A 21,417-nucleotide genomic window follows, 5' to 3' on the forward strand; every position below is an offset into this window, starting at 1 on the left:
ATCCGATCTTCGCATTGAAGTCGCCCAAACAGATCTTGATATCACCCTTCGGAATTCTATCTACGACGGCATTGAGTTGACTGTAGAAGTTCTCTTTGTCTTGCAGATCGGCAGCATCGGTTGGCGCATAACATTGGATTATAGTAAGGTTTCGGACCCGTGTTCTAAATCTGGCAACAATTATCCTTTCACTTATAGGTTCCCACTTCATAAGCGCAGAGTGTGCCTGAGCGCTTAGTAGGAAGCCAACTCCGCGATGCCGGGGAGCGTGTTCACCTCGTAAACCAGAGTATAGCAGAACTTGTCCTGACGGTGTTCTGTGTTCTCCAAAGTTTGGCCAACGGACTTCACTCAGTCCCAGGATCTCAAGCTTCATGCGGCGTGCCTCATTGGCAAGTTGTGCCAATTTACCCTGCTGGGCTAGGGTTAAAACGTTCCATGTTCCTATTCGTGTCCGTTGTTTCGCGCTAAGAGTCGTCGCCGTAAAATCAGTCCGTATTCTTTCATTATCGGATTCTCGAACAAATTGATGTTTCGGGAACAGTAGGTTGTTGGCCCAAGGTTCCCTATCCACCGGGATGGGGCTGCCATCTTAGGTATAGCTTCCGGGGAATAGCATTTCATACTCAGCCGCTGGATGCCAGAACAGACGCAGTTGGAGCCGCACCTCCTTGGTGGACAGACGCTCGATCAGTCGGGTCAAATTTGTTTAAAGTCCCACCCAACACCAGGACTAGGCTAGTGCGCTTTGAGCGGCACACGGTCGCTTTGATAGGGCCTGGGACACATGCAGCTTTTATAGAAGTTCAACAGAGCCCACTGTCGAACCCCACCACATCCTAGGCAGACCCCACAGTACGCACCCTCTCACTCTAGCTGATGTCAGAAGGACAACAGTGCCCAGTCTGCACTACCAGCTAAGTACGCAACCCTTAGCTGGCGGTCAATTGTCATCGGAAGACCCGTGGAAGCGTGAGTATTGGAACTTGTGAGGACCAGAGCTATGTTAGGCGCCCCTTCCCGGATGTCAACTCACCGTTTCGCAGCCCGAGTGTAGGTTATGCGTTCGTCAAATCACTTTGTTTACCATTGTTTCGGCATTGTTTCGTCAATGTTTTTAAGCTGTGTCGACACTACAAACTCAATGTAAGTTGTATCATGTAAAAGTGGAAACTGCTAAAGAACTTAGTTTGTTCCATTATATTTTTTTTGTCAAGGTTGCCTATAGCTAACAAGTAGCTTTATCGTTGATTATTTACATTGATTATCTATTAAGCTCTAATCAAGGTCAGCTATAGGATTCACTTTTCGGTGGCAAACTAAAGCTTCATCACGCCTATTGCCTATCTATTTGTAAAAATTATCGAGAATGAAGCCGTTATAAGATTGTTCATATACCATCATTATAATGTGTGGTATTTTTTATTATTGCTCTTCAAAGTGAGGCATAACAAAATAAAACTGGCACCACGTTCCTAGTTTTGAAAAAACTTCTACTCAGTGAATCCAGCAGTCGATTCCCTACGAATGTCTTGAATACTTTGTTTTTCAATAAATGCCTAGCAGGCTAAGTATAAGCGTGGCTACGACTCATCGTCGCAGGGAACGCATCAGAAAAGTATTGCCGAAAAGAAGAGAACTCACATCATTATCACTGACGAAAAAGGCCTCTGCCTGACTGCACTACCATTCAAGGCTCCAAGACACGATGTCCGTTGGATCACATGCAAATGCCGTAAATTAATGGGTCAATGCCAAATATGTAACGCAGCACCAAACAAAAATAGTCAACATGTGATACCACCACGACAGGATATGTCTTTGGTTGCCATATCAGTGCTAATGGCGTAAGCCGACCCACCGCGGCAAGGTAACATATCCGAGGGGAAGGCTAAAATGTTAGCATAAATTAGAATAAAAAACTTTGTGAATGACTGTTGAATGACTTTGAAAATTATAGTTACAAAGCGTTTGTTCACAATATGAAACAACATCGCCAAATTATTTGATTGAGATGAGCAAGACCGTAAGATTATATCAAAAAATGAACTCAAAAGATATTTTGATGATTTATACCCGTAGAAGACCTAAGCCAGCGGTTCTCAACCTGGGGTACATGTACCCCTGGGGGTACCTTTGTCGGGCCCAGGGGGTACCTCGAACAAAAATGCATAATGGCGGATTTTAATCAGTTTCAATTAAAACTTATTGATAAGGTTTTGATGTAGGGGGAAAGACGGCTTTGGCAGGTTTTGTTCTATTATTGGCATTCTATTATTTCTAGAGGTTCAGAGGCCCAAAAGCCCTCTTTTAAGAAGCCCGGAAGCCTTTTTTCAAAACCCTCGGAAGCCTTCTTTTTAGAAGCTCGGAAACTCTTTCAGGAGGCTGGGAAGCATACTTTCAATAAGCTCGGAAACTTCATTTCAAGTGGTTCGGAAGCCGCCTATCAACAGGCCCGGAAGCCTCCTTTCAAGAGGCCCGGAAGCCTCCTTTCAAGAGGCCCGGAAGCCTCCTTTCAAGAGGCCCGGAAGCCTCCTTTCAAGAGGCCCGGAAGCCTCCTTTCAAGAGGCCCGGAAGCCTCCTTTCAAGAGGCCCGGAAGCCTCCTTTCAAGAGGCCCGGAAGCCTCCTTTCAAGAGGCCCGGAAGCCTCCTTTCAAGAGGCCCGGAAGCCTCCTTTCAAGATGCCTGAAGGCTCCTTTCAAGAGACCCAGCCTCCTTTCAAGAGGCCCGGAAGCCTCCTTTCAAGAGGCAGGAAGCCTCGTTTCAAGGGGCCCGGAAGCCTCCTTTCAAGAGGCCCGGAAGCCTCCTTTCGAGAGGCCTGGAAGCCTCGTTTCAAGAGGCCCGAAGCCTCCTTTCAAGAGGCCTGAAGCCTCCTTTCAAGAGGCCCGGAAGCCTCCTTTCAAGAGGCCAGAAGCCTCCTTTCAAGAGGCCCGGAAGCCGCCTTTCAAGAGGCCAGAAGCCTCCTTTCAAGAGGCCCGGAAGCCTCCTTTCAAGAAGCCCGAAGCCGCCTTTCAAAAGGCCCGGAAGCATCCTTTGAAGAGACCCAGAAGCCTCCTTTCAACATGCCCGAAAGCTTCTTTACATAAGGCCTGGAAACCTCCCTACAAGATGCCCGGAAGCCACCTTACAAGAGACCCGGAAGCCTCCTTTAAAGAGGCCCGGAAGCCTCCTTTCAAGAGGCCCGGAAGCCTCCTTTCAAGATGCCCGGAAGCTGCCTTTCAAGAGGACCGGAAGCCTCCTTTAAAGAGGCCCGGAAGCCTCCTTTCAAGAGGCCTTAAAGCCTCCTTTCCAAAGGCCTTTTCAAGAGGCCCGGGAGCCTCCTTTCAAGATGCCCAGAAGCCTCCTTTCAAAAGGCTCGGAAGCCTACTTCCAAAATGCCCGAAAGCGTTCTTTCAGAGGCCCAGAAGCCTCCATTCGAGGGCCTCGTTACAAAAGACCTGGAAACCTCCTTACAAGATGCCCGGAAGCCTACTTACAAGAGACCCGGAAGTATTCTTTAAAGAGAGCCGGAAGCCTCCTTTCAAGAGGCCCGGAAGCCTCCTCACAAGAGGCCAGGAAGCCTCCTTTCAAAAGGCCTGGAAGCCTCTTTTCAAAATGCCTTTTCAAGAGCTCGGGAGCCTTCTTTTAAGATGCCCAGAAGCTTCTTTTCAAAAGGCTCGGATGCTCACCCTCAAAATGCCCGGAAGCGTCCTTTCAGAGACCCAGAAGTCTCCATTCAAGCGGCCCAGAAACCTCCATTCAAGAGGCCCAGAAACCTTTTTTCGAGATGCTCGGAAGCCTCCCTGCAACGGGCTTGGAATTCATATTTTTAGAGGATTGGAAGCCAACGTTCAAGAGGCTCAGATGCGATGTAATGGAAATTTCAGCTAACTTCATGGAGAGACATATATCCCGTTAATTACCAGTACCATTTTTCATATATTTTATGAGTTATACTTATTTTCATTTACACAAAAAAATAGGGGGTACCTCAATTGATGCAAAAGCGCGAAGGGGTACCTCTCAAGAAAAAGGTTGAGAAACGCTGACCTAAACTAAACACTTTAGCTGTTGGCTTCCTTGATTGCTTCATTGACGCCACGCTGACACATGCCCTTATTCTTCTGCTTTGAACGAACCCGAATTTGAACCCAGCAACCTTCAGCATTGTTTGCTTTATAGACGCTCTTACTACTAAGCTACTGCCATCAGCAGCTTAGTACAAAACTCACGCAACGCGCATAAATTAAACCGATTTTGGTTGCAAAGAAGAAGAACGTTGCAAGGGGGTAACCGAGACTCGCCCAAGTCAAATGAGTTGAGACATTTTTGCAGGCGTAGAGAATAGCACAGACTAAACTTTCGAGTTGTATTCGAATCTTAGAATGTCGGCTAGCATTATACTGCTCTTCCAGATATTCTTTAATTTACTACGCGGTCTTTGCATTTTTGTACTGTACTTGTCACTTTTTTGCCTTTCTCGTACAACAAAGTTGTACCAGAAGGCTATAATTTCACTCCAAAAGCCAAATTTTGATAGAAGGCTCGGAGACCCATAGTGTTATATACCAATCGACTCAGCTCGAAAAACTGAGCACATGTCTGACTGTGTGTGTGTGTGTGTGTAGCCCCAGGAATTTTTTATTGTTAAACACGTTTCATATAGAAGGGCTTGACCGATTCGAGTGCAACTAGTTTCATTCGACGGAGAAACTTCCCTAGTTGAACACTATTGTTTTTGTTTGCTAATATCTCAAGCGGTTTGAATAATATTTCTATTTTTCTTTAATCAAATACGCTGTGTACATGCACATTTTAAATCATTAATCAATTTAGCCGTGACGCAATCCATTACTCTCATAGTTGAGTTATTTTTAAGCAGCGTGATATAATCGCATCAAAGCTATTAACCGCCTAAATGTAGGCAATTTACGTTGCATTTACCATACTAATTCAAATTCAACACATTGAATCGAGAAAGGCATAATCACCACTTGGGGATAAATTTGGGTTTTTTTATTTGTCATCACTCAATCGTTAAGAACGATCAGAAAAATGCAGACAGACATATACAATTTGAGATGTTTCATATTAAAATTAATGTTCCTGTTTATTACTTACTACAAAAGTCGTAATGGAAGCCTTTGGATTCTTAATATTTATTCAACTTCTTGCGATACTGCTTGATCCACTTTTGAATGCTAAGCAAATGAACCTGCCGTGCTCCTCGCACTGACCCTGGATCTTCATCACTAGCTGCACGCAAATCAATGTGATGGGCACCTTCAGGAATCAGCACAATTTTAATTGCATTATTACTCGACTGCAAAACTCCACCCCCTGACCATGGATCCTGCAGACCGTTGCTGAAAACTATGTTGGAAGCCGCACTGAAAATAAAAAATTTGTGTCAATTATTTATCAATACCTACTTGTCAAATCAATAAATTCAACTTACTCCAAATACAATCCCCCGTAATTAGTCATCGCAACATTTGTTTTCGGCCTAACACCAAATTTCTTGAAACAGTCGTCAGAAAACTTCTTTTCATCCCAGGACTTTTTGAGAAACATGTCCTTGCCCGATCCTTCAGAGCACATGGGCATCACCATTTCTGTACATGATTGGAAGTCCCATCCCGCTGTACCCATATTGTCATCGTATGCGTTCGCAATGTTCAAACATTTGGTTTGACCCGTGTAATTCGAATAGATACTCAATGCTTCCTGGAGACGACCAATCAACTCCAAACCAGTAAAGTTTTGGTCCAACCGGCCGCAAAATTCTCTGACCGGATACGCTGGCACAGGAGCCAAAAAAGTCGAATTATACGGGTAATTAATCATAGCCAAATTTCCATAAACATCCGAAAGGTAATCGAAAAATGTGTCCGTGATGTCCTCCGCCTTCGTGATATTTCCACAGAACTTGAAACTGTCCTTCAAGACTTTTAAACCATCGGCTGTAGACGAATAGTTCTTCAGAACGTCCCACGATCTCTCAATGTTCCACACACACTCTCTCTTGTACGCAACGCGAAAAACTGTCGTCAGAATCTGACTGAACACACCGCAATCTGTATCGAACTGAAGTATCGGGGCAGACGAAGCGATCGCACCGGTCACCAAGTGAGGATATTTCATGCGAAACCATGCGGCCAACATCCCACCATAAGAACCACCGAAGGCGATAACAGGTCGGCCACGAGTTGATCGATTAGAAGGATTTATCTCCGCAAGAAGAAAGGCGAAATCTGCCAATGCCTGTTCCGAGGTGAGATAACCCAAGTTTTTGGGCGATTCGAAGGAATTGTTACCAAACGGAAGTGTTTTGCCGTAGTAGCGGTGTTCCGCGAACAATAGCGTAGCCTTCAATTCGGGCGCGATTTCCCACATGAAACCGGTGTTCTGCGCGAAGTTTTCGATGTCGCCTTCGTTACCAGTGTAGAATAGGATGGGCCCTTTTCCATCCGTATTGTACGTGTCGTTCACGAGATACCTGGAAATGGAAGTAGTGTACGTTAGTGCAGTGTTCTTATTGTGCAATTAACTTTATATGCTTTATATTGCTCTAACCTCAATTTGAATGTTACACTCTCGTTCACGTACGTAAAATGATCCAGGGGAACATCCAGATATTTGATTTGGTACTCATATTTGGCACTTGTTTGCGTCGTCATCAAGCACAAAAGCAACCCCAATACCAGAAGATGGGATTTATGGATATCCATTTCGAAGTTTCAATAACTGTGAATATGGCGAACAAAATGAATCATCCGCCTATTTGTGTTATTTACGAATGAAGAATACTTACAATCTGCAATCGCATAAACGTTAAATCAAGCAATAATAAAGCCGCATCTCTTGCTAAGCCTCGGCCTATCGAAGGAAAGCTTCACTCTTATCAATTAGCGAGTATTAATAACGATGTGTTATTCGACCAACTGTGTGACACAAAACAAAACAATGTTGAAAAGATATGTTTTTATATTAAAATGCAAACGCAACCGGCACCTAGAGAGAAAGCAGTGACGATAGAATGCTTCTTTCCCTTTGAACAGCTGATGGGAGATTAATCTGTATTACAGTGAACTCAACGAGAGAACCCCTATCGACGATAACAGTAAAGAGAAACGATGGTGTCATTTTTCTGAATTATTCTTGGTAAGGTTAAGGATGGAAATAGAAAAGCTATTTTATAAAATTTAAAATGGAATTAAATAAAAACTAATTGATCTACGATATGAAAAAAATTAAAAACTGCTTATGGCACATAGTTTTATGATTCTAATTGTTTCGTTCCTGTGATAGCTGTTATTAAATATTGTTTATTTTTTCTTCTATAATACACTTGTTAATAAATAACTAAAATTTGTTTAAAAATCCTCAGAAACATTTTCATATTTTCTTTTCTACCCCACCAAGGAACATTTAAAAAAATAACATCATTATTTACTCTTAGTCCTCTTGCCGCTCGAATTCGTCAGTTAGGCAAAAGCCAATGATGTTGATTCACAGGCCCAATAGCTTTAAGCGATGTTTAGAGAATGCCGGAGCGCGAAACCAGTGAGCAGAGAGAAAGACCCTTCGATGTATTTCGACACTCACAGTAAAAATGTTGAAACTAGGTTCAATAATAAAGCAAATTTAAAATGATCAGAATATCAAGTACACGCGTTGCCATATCACTTTGCTTCGTTATGTAAATATTGTATGCTTCTAGTATCGCTGAGCTACGAAATAGTGAGTTGTCATCCTATAAGGACCATCCAATATACTCCTGGTCCTCAAAAGTTTCAATAATCATGCTTCCTTCCACGGGTCTGCCGATGCCCGATGACAATCGACTGCCAGTTAAGTGGTGGTGATGTACTTAGCTTGTAGCGTAGATGGATACTGTTGGCCTTCAGACATCAGCTATAGCGGGGGAATGGGAGCTGCGGGGCCTGTCTAAGATGTGGTGAGGTTTTATGGTGGACTCTTTTGAACTTCTATAAAAAAAAACTACAAGTATCCGCAACCAGACCTTACCAAAGTGACCAGGGATTGAATCCGAAGCGAAATGAAAAAATCTCTCACTTATCATCTCTGTATACACTCACGATATGTAAACTAACGTTAATTTTTTTTTCGCAAACAGTTACGATAATAAAATGATTGTGTATATATGTATATGTAATATATGATCTTTTTTAAAAGCCCGGATGCTGAATGTACATCATGCCCATTTTCATCTGGAGTTAATTAACAAACTCTACAGAAGATTCCATTCGACCCCGCTGGGAAACTCAGTTTTTGTTACAAAAAGTTTCTCAACGAAGGGAATCTATAGAGGAACTAGAATGCTGATCCTTATATCACTCATAAGACATTTTTTTGGTAAAGAATCAACATGTACAACTAACACAAGAAACACTCACATAAAAGCAAACAAATAAAAGAATAATACTCCCTTGCATGATAAAAACGTTGTCGATCAACATTGGAAACCTTACAGCTTTGATCAAACTTTTCTTTCTTCATTGCACTTCATTTAAATCACTGTAATTTTGTAATACTCGTCGCGTAGTTACTTGAAACACTTAAAATCCACTCCGTACGACCAAGTTGTCGAATAATATGCAATTAATTGACAAATACTTGATAAAATCCGGGAACACAACTTACGGACTCATCATCTGTTTGTGGATTTTAAAGCAGCGTACAACTCACGTACTGTAACGGAACGAACTGTGGCATATAATGCTAGAACATGGCTTTCCAGCAAAGCTTATTAGGCTGAATCGCGCGACACTGGAATCAAATCGAGCGTCAGAACATCTGGTGAGACATCCGATTCGTTTGTGACTTTAGATGGGTTGAAGCAGGTCAATGCGCTCTCTAACCTGCTATTCAACCTGCAATTCCAAGATCTGGTGTGCAAAGAAACGAAACCATCATCAACAAGTCTTACATGCTCCTTGGTTTTACGGATGACTTCGACATCATTGGTCCACAGAGTAGTGGAAGAGGCTTCCATGCCTGTCAAACGAAAGAAATAAAGAATAGAGCTGATCATAAACTATGTCAAAAACTAGTACCTGGTGTCTGGCGGAGAATGTGGCAGTATAAAAGCTGTGGGTCCCGAGATGGAAATGGATAGGATGTGGTTTGAGGTTATTGACGAATTAATATATCTTGAAACACTCATTAACACTTTGATCCTGATGGATCAAAACTGACAAAACAGTCGCTGAATTATCTGAAGCTAGTGGAGAGGAAAGGCCACCTACAAAATCTTCCGTTAGTGAAGCGCTTGAGTGAGTCGTCGCGAATCATGATGGGTTTGAAGCACTAAAATCTATTCGTTCCCATACATCCTCCCAAATCCAGAATTGGCGAGATCGGGGCGGCCAAAGCTAATAGATTCAGACCTAGATCTAGATCAAACCGTTAATTTATGGTCCACATAATGGAGGTAGTTTGCGAAGGCAGAGCAGCTTGTCCGGGTGAACGCGGAATGAAACAAATGTTTTTTACATCGAAGCTTATTAAACGAAGCAACTTTGCTCACAATAAATATTTAGTCGCTTACCAAGTCGCCAATGAATTACCTTCTCAACTGACCAAATATTTCTTCCCCTTAGCGCTCACGGAGATGCAGCGAATTCCTCGGTATCTTGTAGCAATGAGTGTCGAACTAATTTTCCTCTCGTCATCCTAAATCGACTGTGAGGACGTGTCCGGCATCGTTATTGGTCTTGAATTAATGCAACCCCAAATCATTATAGTATTAATGGCTTTCTAATCCCAAGAAGGCTATTCAATTGGTGAGCGAGTGATTGTAAGTCCTCCTCGAGCATTGTCCATTAGCGTCTTGTACATGACACATTTGAGGCGGTGGCGAATCTTTTTTGACCGCAGTTTCATCCGTAGCCCGTAGTAGGCCCGACTTCCACAAATGATGCGCCTTCGTATTTGACGACTAACATTATTATTAGCCGTTAGCAAGGATCCAAGGTAGACGAAAACCTCGAAGGTATCCCCGTCTATCGTAACACTGCTTCCCAGGCGGGCCCTATCGCGCTCGGTTCCGCTAACAAGCATGTACTTTGTCTTTGACGCATTCACCACCAGTACAACTTTTGTTGCTTCACGTTTCAGGCGGGTGTACAGTTCTGCCACCTTTGCAAATGTTCGGTCGACAATGTCCATGTTATCCGCGAAACAAATGAATTGACTGGCTCTGTTGAAAATCGTCCGTAGATGGACACGAAAGTCCATCACCTTGTCTTAGTCCCCGGCACGATTCGAACGAACTAGAGTGTTCGCCCGAAATCTTCACACAGTTTTGCACACCATCCATCGTTGCTTTGATCAGTCTGCTAAGCTTCCCAGGGAAGCGATTCTCTACGCGGTCTATACTGTCGTATGCCGCCTTGAAACCAACGAACAGATGGTGCGTTGGGACCTGGTATTCACGGCATTTTTGAAGGATTTGCCATACAGTAAAGATCTGATCCGTTGTCGAGCGGCCGTCAACGAAGCCGGCTTGACAACTTCACACGAAACTGGTGACAGACGACGGAAGATGATCTGTGATATCACTTTGTAGGTGGCATTAAGGATGGTGATCGCTCGAAAGTTCTCACACTCAAGTTTGTCGCCTTTCTTATAGATGGGGCATATAACCCCTTCTTTCCATTCCTCCGGTAGCTGTTCAGTTTCCTAGATTCTGAATATCAGTTTGTGCAGGAAAGTGGCTAGTTTTTCCGGGCCCATCTTGATGAGCTCAGCTCCGATACCATCCTCACCAGCTGCTTTATTGGTCTTCAACTGATGAATGGCATCCTTAACTTCCCTCAAGGTGGGGGCTGGTTGGCTTCCATCCTCCGCTGCCTTGACTTTCACTGCCTGTACTCTCAGCGCCATTCAAATGTTCCTCGAAATGCTGCTTCTACCTTTTGATCACCACACGTTCGTCCGTGAAGATGCTCCCATCCTAATCCCGGCACATTTCGGCTCGCGGCACGAAGCCTTTGCGGGATGCGTTGAGCTTCTGATATAACTTGCGTGTTTCTTGAGAACGGCACAGCTGTTCCATCTCCTCGCACTCCGCTTCTTCCAGGCGGCGTTTCTTCTCCTGAAAAAGGAGGGTCTGCTGTCTCCGCTTCCGTCTATAACGTTCCACGTTCTGCCAGGGACCTTGCTGCAGCACGATCGCCCGCGCCGCGTCTTTCTCCTCCAGAATTTGTCTGCACTCTTCGTCGAACCAATCGTTCCGTCGACTTCTTCCCATATACCCGACGATGTTCTCCGCTGCGTCGTTAATGGCTGCTTTGACTGTATTCCAGCAGTCCTCAAGAGGGGCCCCATCGAGCACACCCTCTTCCGGCAACGCTGCCTCGAGATACTGCGCGTATGCAGTGGCGACATCAGGTTGCTTCAGTCGCTCTAGGTCGTACAGCGGCGGTCGTTGGTACCGAACTTTGTTGATGACAGATAGTTTTGGGCGGAGTTTAACCATCGCCAGATAGTGGTCAGAGTCGATGTTAGCGCCGCGATATGTCCTGACGTCGATAATGTCGGAGAAGTGCCGTCCATCAATCAGAACGTGGTCGATTTTTTATTCTGTCTACAGTGGTGATCTCCAGGTGTTTCGATACGGGAGGCTGTGTTGGAAGTAGGTGCTTCGAATGGGCATATTCTTGGAGCAGCGAAATCAATTAGTCGTAGGCCGTTTTCGTTCGTCAGCCGGTGAGCGCTGAACTTCCCAATAGTCGGTCTGAACTCCTCTTCTTGGCCGATCTAAGCGTTCAAATCTCCTATGATGATTTTGACGTCGTGGCTTGGGCAGCTGTCGTACTCATGTTCCAGCTGCGCGTAGAATGCGTCCTTATCATCATTAGTGCTTCCGGAGTGTGGGCTATGGACGATGATTATGCTGAAGTTGAAGAACCGGCCTTTGATCCTCAACCTGCACATTCTTTCATTGATCGGCGACCACCCGATCACGCGCCTTTGCATATCGCCCATCACTATGCAAGCTGTTCCCACCTCGTGTGTGTTGCCACAGCTCTAGTAGATGGTATGATCACCTCTAAACGTTGACACCTTTGATCCCTTCCAACAAACCTCCTGCAGCGCTACGATGCCGAATCCACGGTCCTTGAGCACATTGTTGTTTGTTGTTGATTGTTCGTTGCGTATATTTTTTTAAAGGCTGGCTTGCAGGGCCAAACCCCCTAATTTTCCGGAGGACCATTCCTCCTTATTCCCGGTGGACCATGGTGCACTTAAGGACTGTTCATTAAAGAAAGTGGACACCTGTTTTTAAAGGAACATGTTTATTTTGAAACAAATTCATAAGGTTGCTTTATATAAATGACAATCAACATACATATGAACGAATTCACGTGATTTTGAATATTTACTTCTCTTTTCTAAAGAATGCTCGGACTTTTCTCTTGACACCTCCCATTAGATTCTGCACAACTTCTTCCGTAACTTTTCATTGTGCCGCTGACCAAATTTTCTTGAAGCAGTCAACAGAGCTTGCTTCTCTCCCATCTACCTTAAGATGCCGCGTAATTATTGCCCAGTATTTTTCGATATGATGCAGTTCATGGCAGTTTGGTGGGTTTAGGCATTTTCCAGCAAAATCGACTTTTTCCATCTTCAGCATCTCCAACGTAGCAGAAACGTAGTGAGCCGATGCCAGATCTGGCCAAAACAATAGAGGATCCATATGCTTTCGGTAGATGGTAAGAAGTCGTTTTTTGATACATTATTTTCTTCAATTTTCCCGTTGTTTGTGAAATATGGAGTCACAGGAGCAAATTGCTTGCCATACCAAAACATTTTCCCAATTTTTTTTCGGTTCGGATATATCGCACGTCATCAGGCACATCTGTCCCCTGTTCAGCGTTGAAAAATTTGGCCCTGGAAGTGTACCGGTGTCCAGTGGCGCCGGGAGTGGGTAGGACAAGTAGGACATGTCCTACGCATGAATATTCCTGGGTGGGACAGTCAAGGCATTGTCCTACCCATGATTATGGTAAGAACATATCACCTAGGAAACTACTTTAGTTGTAATACTGTCTGATAGGTCTGATCTGAAGTCTTTAAAAATATCATCAAACGTTAGAATTTTTTTTCCTTGTTGGGTATTTTAATCACTGCGACCATTTGTTAGATCTATTGTGATATATGCCCCATTTGATCTAGCTTTGTCAAGTTGACGCATCATTACTTTTTTTTTTTTTTTTTTTTTAACTAATTTTATTTGCTAATTATTTAATACATTCATCTCTTAGACTAGGTGTTCCGTGTTTTCTTAACACTAACACTATCATCCTTATTTGCTATGTTACGCTTTTAGTTATTATTAATACATTTCAATTGCCTCTAGCAGTTAGAATTTTTTCCTCTGGTTGAATTGAACCATGTAGGAATTACAATGTTTTCTACTTAAACTAAACTTAACCTATTTTATACTAAGGGTACAAGGAGTTAATCGTTGCAATAGAAGATTGAAAAGATATTTGACTAGAATTGAAACTTATTTTGTTGGACATTTGTTGCAATGTCTCAATATTAGAAATTCTATGAAGTTCATTGGTACTATACCACGGAGGCAACTTCAGAATCATTTTCAGAATTTTATTTTGAATCCTCTGAAGTGCCTTCTTTCTGGTATTGCAGCAACTAGTCCATATTGGCACAGCATACAACATGGCTGGTCTTAAAATTTGTTTGTAAATCAAAAGTTTGTTCTTAAGACAAAGTTTTGATTTTCTGTTTATAAGTGGATATAGGCACTTAATATATTTGTTACATTTGGCTTGAAGGCCTTCAATGTGATTTTTAAAAGTTAATTTTTGATCTAGCAGAAGTCCTAAATATTTAGCTTCGCTAGACCAATTAATTGGAACCCCATTCATAGTGACAATATGTCTGCTAGAAGGTTTCAAATAAGAAGCTCTCGGCTTATGTGGGAAAATTATAAGCTGAGTTTTGGAAGCATTCGGGAAATTTTCCATTTTGCAAGTAAGTGGAGAAAATATCCAAACTTTTTGCAATCTACTACAAATGACACGAAGGCTTCGCCCTTTGGCTGAAAGGCCCGTGTCATCTGCAAACAAAGATTTTTGACACCCTGGTGGTAAATCAGGTAAGTCAGAAGTAAAAATGTTATACAATATGGGCCCCAGTATGCTGCCTTGGGTGACACTAGCCCTTACAGGTAATCTATCAGATTTAGTATTCTGATAGTTTACCTGCAGTGAGCGATCTGATAAATAATTTTGGATCAGTTTAATGATGTACAGAGGAAAATTAAAATTCATCAATTTTACAATCAAACCTTCATGCCAAACACTGTCAAATGCTTTCTCTATATCAAGAAGAGCAACTCCAGTCGAAAATCCTTCAGATTTGTTGAGCCGAATTAAGTTCGTAACTCTTAATAACTGATGAGTGGTTGAATGCCCATGGCGAAAACCAAATTGCTCATCAGCAAAAATAGAATTGTCATTAATATGAACCATCATTCTATTTAAAATAATCTTTTCAAACAGTTTGCTTATTGAAGAAAGCAAACTGATTGGGCGATAACTAGAAGCCTCAGCTGCATTTTTGTCCGGCTTCAAAATTGGAACAACTTTGGCGTTTTTCCATTTATCTGGGAAGTATGCCAATTGAAAACATTTGTTAAATAAATTAACCAAAAAGGATAAAGAGCTCACAGGAAGTTTTTTGATAAGTATGTAGAAAATACCATCATCACCCGGGGCTTTCATATTTTTAAATTTTCTAGTAATAGATCTAACTTCATCCAAATTGGTTCCCAACGAAGGGTCAAAAACATTCTCTTGATTGAGAATGTCTTCGAAGCTCCGTGTAACCTGATCCTCAATTGGACTAGTGAAACCTAGACTAAAATTATGGGCACTCTCGAACTGCTGAGCAAGTTTTTGAGCCTTTTCGCCATTTGTTAATAAAATTTTATTTCCCTCTTTAAGCGCTGGAATTGGCTTTTGAGGTTTTTTAAGAATGTTTGTTAATTTCCAAAAGGGTTTCGAACTGGGATCCAACTTCGAGACATTATTCTCAAAGTTGGTATTTCTCAGAATAGCGAAACGTTTTTTAATTTCATTTTGCAAATCTCGCCAAATAACTTTCAACGCGGGATCGCGAGTTCTTTGGTATTGCCTTCTTCTCACATTTTTAAGACGGATCAGTAGCTGAAGATCGTCGTCAATAATAATGGAGTTGAATTTAACTTCACATTTCGGAATTGCAATGCCTCTGGCTTCGACAATTAAATTTGTCAAAGATACGAGAGCATTATCAATATCACTTTTGGTATCGAGAGGAATATCAACATCAAAATTCCTATCGATATACGTTTTGAGAGAAATCCCAATCAGCTCTATGATAATTAAAAGTAGAGCTGATTGGATTATAAATGGCTTCTTGTGAGATTTCAAATGTCACAGGAAGGTGATCAGAGTCAAAGTCAGCATGAGTTACCAATTGGCCACACAGCTGACTTGAATCCGTTAACACTAAATCAATTGTAGAAGGATTTCGACTGGAAGAAAAACAAGTAGGGCCATTGGGATATTGAATAGTATAATATCCCGCAGAACAATCTTCAAATAAAATTTTGCCGTTGGAATTGCTTTGAGCATTATTCCATGAACGGTGTTTGGCATTGAAGTCACCAATTACGAAGAATTTTGATTTGTTGCGAGTCAGAATTTGAAGATCAGCTTTCAACAAATTCTTTTGCTGCCCATTGCATTGAAAAGGCAAGTAGGCTGCAATGAAGGAAAATTGACCAAAATTTGTTTCAACAGAAACTCCCAAGGTTTCAAAAACTTTGGTTTCAAACGAAGAAAATAATGTATGTTTGATACGTCTATTAATGACAATGGCGACCCCACAACAGGCGCTGTCAAGACGATCATTTCTGTAGATAAAATAGTTTGGATCTCTTTTAATGGAGAGTCCTGGTTTTTTTACGTTTCAGTTATAATGGCAATATGCACATTATGAACTGAAAGGAAGTTGAATAATTCATCTTCCTTACCCTTTAGAGAGCGGGCATTCCAATTTAGAACTTTCACACAATTATTTGGATCCATTGAAACGGAGTCCGATAACAATTTTTTGTGTGTACTTTATACCAACCTGAACAGCTTCAGGAATGGTATTTGCTTTGAACATTGCATCAATCATGTGATGCAATTGTTCAGTTAAAAAATCAAAATCAGGAAGCAGTCATGCGACCGGAATCGGCAACAGGAGCGTTAGTTTGGGTTGGGACATGGGTATAAACCTCATTTTGAGAAGAGAAATTTGGTCTACCAGCAGCGATGTTTGCATACGTAGGTACATTGGAAAAATTGGAATTTACTGAAGTGCTTGCTAGCCGTTGACGAGCGGCAAAATTTGTTTGTGAATTGTGGTGGGTATGAATTGCTCGACCGGTAACCGGTTTCGAAATTTGAGCGTTTGAAAATTTCTACCCGTCGAATCTGGGATCCGATTGGAATTTCCCGTCATCAATTTTGCACGGGAATTCAAAACTTTTTTGCGTGAAGGGCATTCCCAGAAATTGGATTTATGATTGCCCCCACAATTTGCGCACTTAAATTTATTGGAATCTTCTCTCACAGGACATGCGTCCTTGGCGTGAGAGGTTCCACCACAAATCATGCATTTAGCATCCATGTGACAATGTTTGGTTCCATGACCCCACTTTTGGCACTTACGGCACTGGGTAGGGTTTTGGAAATTTCCCCAGGCCTGCGGAAATGTTCCCATGTAACACGGACATGAGACATAATACAGGCCTTTTCCAACTTTTCATATTATTTAGTTCACTTTTGTTAAAATGAACTAAATAAAATTCTTGAGAAATGCCCTCTGGGAAGTACCAGAATGGGATTTCTTTTTCATCTTAATTACTTGGACTGGTGAAAATCCAAGTAATTGAGAAATTTCAATTTTAATCTCATCCAGTGATTTGTCATCACTGGGGAGACCTTTCAAGACGACTTTGAACAATCGCTCAGTTTTGTCGTCGTATGTGAAGAATTTATGGCGCTTCTCAGTTAAATAGTGAAGAAGACGTTTGCGATCGTCAAAGGATCCCGGCAAAACGCGGCAGTCACCCTTCCTAGCAATCTGAAATGAAACCTTGATCCCCTGAAGGTTACTCAAAATCTCATTCCGGAAGCCAGAAAACTCGGCAACAGATACCACAATTGGCGGAATCCTTTGCTTTTTCGCATGAATCGAATCACCTGGGCTAGAGGTAGATTCGATTTGCTCAATTCATCATTAATCAAATCGAACTGATTGCTCAGTTCGATTGGAGAAGAATTATTTCCGATATTAGAGTTAGAAGGAATATCTGAATTCTCCAGCTTCCTTCTATTTTTTCCGCGCTTGGGCAGGACGGTCTTGAAACCTTGTTTCTTTGAAGGAAGTGGAGAATTCAGAGACTCCTTCCTCTTGTTTTTGTTAATACTCATTGCTGAGCGTGGAGACGTGACCTTCTAAGAGGTTTTTTCCCAGAACGGTGTCCCTGCAGGATTACCACCGCTTGTCGGAATTTTACTTCCGCAAACGGGTCCAACGTAAAACGAAGGCACGGGTCCTTGCAAAGATCGTAACGGGATCAGTGGGTACAAATAGCGCTAAGAAGCACCGTTGAAATTAAAATAGCTTCGGGTAGTATTAAAAACTTCCTTCCGCAAAGAGAGAAAGAACCGCACAGCACGAAAGCACGATGCGGGGACGCATCATTACTATTTAGAGCAATTGCATTACCTTGACTACCAGCGTTATCCCAATGCGGTATTATGGTTCTGATGAATCGTACTACCATATTTGGACTTGTTCTCCAAACTTCTGGAGGTTCTATCAGCCCCTTGTTGAAGAACTGTAATCTCTTTCTAAAAATTGCCGGACAATGGCATAGATGTTCCGAATCTTCTGCATGTATGCCGCAGAAACGACATACATCATCTTAAAGTTTTCCTAACAGCTTCAAGTTATATCGGCTCGGGCAGTGGCCTGATATAAAACCGATAAATGTGTTAAGATCTTTTTTGAAAGATCAAAATTTTTGCGAGTGATTAATACGTTTAGTATGATGACATATTTAGACTACCTCGCAATCAAGGTGTTTTTCCAGATGTCCTTTATTTTAGAATGTTCCTAAGATTTGAGTTCCATTCTAAGAGAACATGCAGATACACCACAAAATGGTTCGGGACCTATAAATTGTCGAGATGAACAAAGTCTGGCCAGCATATCAGCTTGTTCATTGCCTTCAATGCCACAATGACCAGTAACCCAATACAGGTTCACTTTGTTACGATTACCCAAAGTTTGGAGTGACTGAACACATTCCCAAACGAGTTTAGATCTGCATATTGCTGATTTCAAAGCATTCAATGCTGCTTGACTGTCAGACATTATGCAAATATTTGAATGCCTATAATTTCTGCGTAAGCATAAGTTAGAGCATTCAAGAATAGCCTGAAACTTCAGCTTGGAAAACAGTTGGCCATTTGCCCATGGGAATCGAAATAGATAGTTTAATAATAGCAAAACGTTAGATAGTTTAACGTATGTAGTTTTTGTATGAAGTCATCGTCTTGCAAAACCTGTGTGTTAGCAAATGCAGTTCCAAAGTAATCATAGAGGATGCTAAGCTGCTAAAAAAATAATATACTGGTTGTGAGTTTTTCAATTCTAAAAGTGCTCAAAAGTGTCTCGAAGTTTCTGGAGGGTAAACAAAAGTTAAAGGATTCTGAAAATGTGATTATTTCAAAATTTTCAGCCTTTTATTGTAATCATAGCTAGTTTTTAAGAAGTCCACGTGAAAAAGAAACATGAAAGGGCTTATTGAAATCTATGGAATCACAATCATCCCTAAGCCCGAATCACTTAGATCCATGAAAAATTTAGAGAGTTAATAAAAAGTCAAAGTAATTAGTAATAATTGCTTGAAACCATTAAAGATTTACAGAAATTTGTTAGATCCGAAACCTTTGCTGGAAGCTTGTAAAGATTTTAAAAAAATCAGAAGCTTTCCAGAATGGGCAGATGAAAAAACTAGAGGTCGGATAGACAAAAGATAGAAGTGACAGAAGTTCAAATGAACAAAATTCAAAAAATCCTAATTTAGATTTTAATTTAGATTAGTATTCTCCAGAAATATTCCTATGTCAGAGTGCTGCAGCCACCGGCGAGCAATATGTAGGTTGTTTTTGTCACAAATCGCGATACAATGAAGTTGAATAATTAGTGCTTGATTGTGGGGTTTGCAGAAATAACTCTTAGATAACGAACAACGAGAGAGGCATAACCCGAGCAGGAGTAATTGGCTCAATAATAACTAATTCTGTTATTGATACCATACTCTGTTATGAACTAGCCCTGCATAAGAGGTAAAATACCAAAGGAATAATACCAAAAACTAATATGCACAATACTTAAGCCATAACAAACTCAGTTATTAAATTAAATTTCAATACCAAATGCATAACCAATTATTATTTGTTTGGTATTGAAATACCTAAGCATGTTATGCCTCAAGTATTCTGCATATAAGTTTTTGGTATTATTTTTTGGTATTTTACCTCTTATGCAAGGCTAATTCATACCAATTTTTGTTATCAAGGTCGTCGCTCCTGCTCGGGAAACCTCTTTGAATCATTACAAAGCAACGTTCTTACCTTTCACTTGTTCGCCATTTTGAACAAAACCCGAGCAGTTCTTGCTCTATTTTCAAAACAATGAATGTCAAAGCAGAAGATATTTATTATTTGAAGCTGTATCATAAAAAACAATATTATTACTGATGTATCCTGTAACGTACAGTTCGATACTTACACTTTAGCGTGTAAGTGAATTGACAGAGCTGCGCGCAACACTGTCTGAGTTCTCGTTAAACAATAAACAAACCGACAGGTTCTTTCTAATCGATCACTCGAACACGACACAAGTCTTTTTTATTATCTCCCGCGAAAACCCCATTAGTCTCGGTACGTTTCGGTAGTGGTTTTACCGGATATATTAATTACATTGATTATGTTCATAGGAAGAGATTTCAAACAAAAACATTCGGTGTATTTATGCTCAATTTTGCGGCATTTTATAGGCCTTTTTTTCGCAATAATTTTCAAATAACTACAAATCGGAACAAAATTTCAAACTTTTCATACCCTTATTGAGAACAGAATGAAAAACACTATTGAAATAAAAAGAAAAATTTAATTGTCTTTGAAATTGTTAATACATTCATCTAATCCAAGGTGTATGCTCAATTATGCGATTGTGTAAAATTGCGATTTTGTAAAATTTGCATCGATTTCTCAACACCAGATGAACTGTTGCCTAAATAATCATTTCTCCTATTTGTCCTACCCACGACTTGGAACGAGGATGCGCCTCTGCCGGTGTCCAATTTGACGTATATCTCGTCGTCCATCAAAATGCATTATACCATTTGTGCAGAATTAATCTGCGAGTGGGTAAACTGATCCGACCTATCGTTCGGAATTTCTAAGGTTTTTTCCAAATTTGTCAGGTGTGCTGCAAAAGTAAACAATTTCTTTACAAACAGCGAAAATTACGATTTTTTCGTTAAGTTTTAACCTTAAACCATTCATAAAAAGGTGTCCACTTACTTTAATGAACAGTCCTTAGAGTCCCTCGCTGACACTCGGACGATGAGCATTGATCAGCCGCCCCTAACATGGAGAACAGACGCTGTTGTGAGCCGATCCGACATGGAGAACAGACGTACAGTAAGATTTGCACCTCCGGAGAGGAGCAAACCCCCCTTCCTGTCAGCATACGATCATAGTTCCCACTGGTTGGTTACCCGATCTTCCCTAAGGTTGCTCGTATCCCGGCCAGCACCACGGGGAGGTAGGCATAGGAGTTGCTGGGTAAAAGGCTAAGGACCGCGAGATGGGGTCTATTTTATTCCTTCAGGTACGCGAAGTACCAATTGTACGCTTTACACAGCATTTGCCGTGCTGATCACTCAAGCAATTTTGAGGAAAAATCATGGTGAGAATATCATCCAGCAGCACGTCGTTCACGTGGCAATCACGAAGATGTGTGCATCATCGAGCAAAAACCAACTGAGCGAACTTATATGGGTCTCAACAAAAGGTGAGGTACTGCAATGTCATCCTCTGTTCGTGAACATGTCCGATTTTTGAGCTGCTGAACAATATCTGATGCAGTGGCAAATTTCCCGGAATGACATCGTCGTTCCGCTCCCGAGTCCTCACTCCCACGATCCAATGCCTTTCGGCCAATTTTGACAAACCAGCTGCATGGCTGGTAGTACTCGCCAACATGCCTTTCTCGCCAACATGCCAGGATACGGCAACGACACGTGTTTTGCCGACCTTGAAAGGT

General features: G+C 41.6%; 2 protein-coding genes across 3 annotated transcripts in view; both read right to left on the bottom strand.

The window, feature by feature from the left end:
• Nucleotides 1-8,970, bottom strand: part of LOC134207916 (synaptotagmin-14-like) — a 71,596-nt gene extending 62,626 nt beyond the window's left edge. The window contains exon 1 of the mRNA XM_062683986.1: nucleotides 8,865-8,970. The gene's annotated coding sequence lies outside the window, so the exon portion shown is untranslated. The remainder of the gene's footprint in view (nucleotides 1-8,864) is intronic.
• LOC134207917 (lysosomal Pro-X carboxypeptidase) lies at nucleotides 5,050-7,108 on the bottom strand. 2 transcript variants are annotated; one of them, XM_062683988.1, is made up of 5 exons: nucleotides 6,994-7,108; nucleotides 6,794-6,923; nucleotides 6,556-6,726; nucleotides 5,438-6,478; nucleotides 5,050-5,369 (listed from the first exon to the last, which is right to left on the bottom strand). In XM_062683988.1, exons 3-5 carry the CDS (start codon nucleotides 6,708-6,710, stop codon nucleotides 5,132-5,134), a joined length of 1,434 nt encoding a protein of 477 aa, XP_062539972.1. In that variant the 5' UTR covers nucleotides 6,711-6,726; nucleotides 6,794-6,923; nucleotides 6,994-7,108; the 3' UTR covers nucleotides 5,050-5,131. The 2 variants fall into 2 exon arrangements, with proteins under 2 accessions (XP_062539972.1, XP_062539971.1); XM_062683987.1 differs by having other exon boundaries at nucleotides 6,794-7,050.
• Nucleotides 8,971-21,417: the final 12,447 nt, after the last annotated feature.

This window comes from Armigeres subalbatus, chromosome 1 (assembly GCF_024139115.2).
Source record: "Armigeres subalbatus isolate Guangzhou_Male chromosome 1, GZ_Asu_2, whole genome shotgun sequence".
Lineage (NCBI taxonomy): Eukaryota > Metazoa > Arthropoda > Insecta > Diptera > Culicidae > Armigeres > Armigeres subalbatus.

Excerpts from the sequence above, each read along its gene's own strand:
- LOC134207917 (XM_062683988.1), bottom strand. The coding sequence starts at position 6,710 with ATGGATATCCATAAATCCCATCTTCTGGTATTGGGGTTGCTTTTGTGC. Across the intron at positions 6,479-6,555 it reads AGTGTAACATTCAAATTGAG|GTATCTCGTGAACGACACGT; the intron begins GTTAGAGCAATA and ends TTCCATTTCCAG. Across the intron at positions 5,370-5,437 it reads TACGGGGGATTGTATTTGGA|TGCGGCTTCCAACATAGTTT; the intron begins GTAAGTTGAATT and ends TTTTATTTTCAG.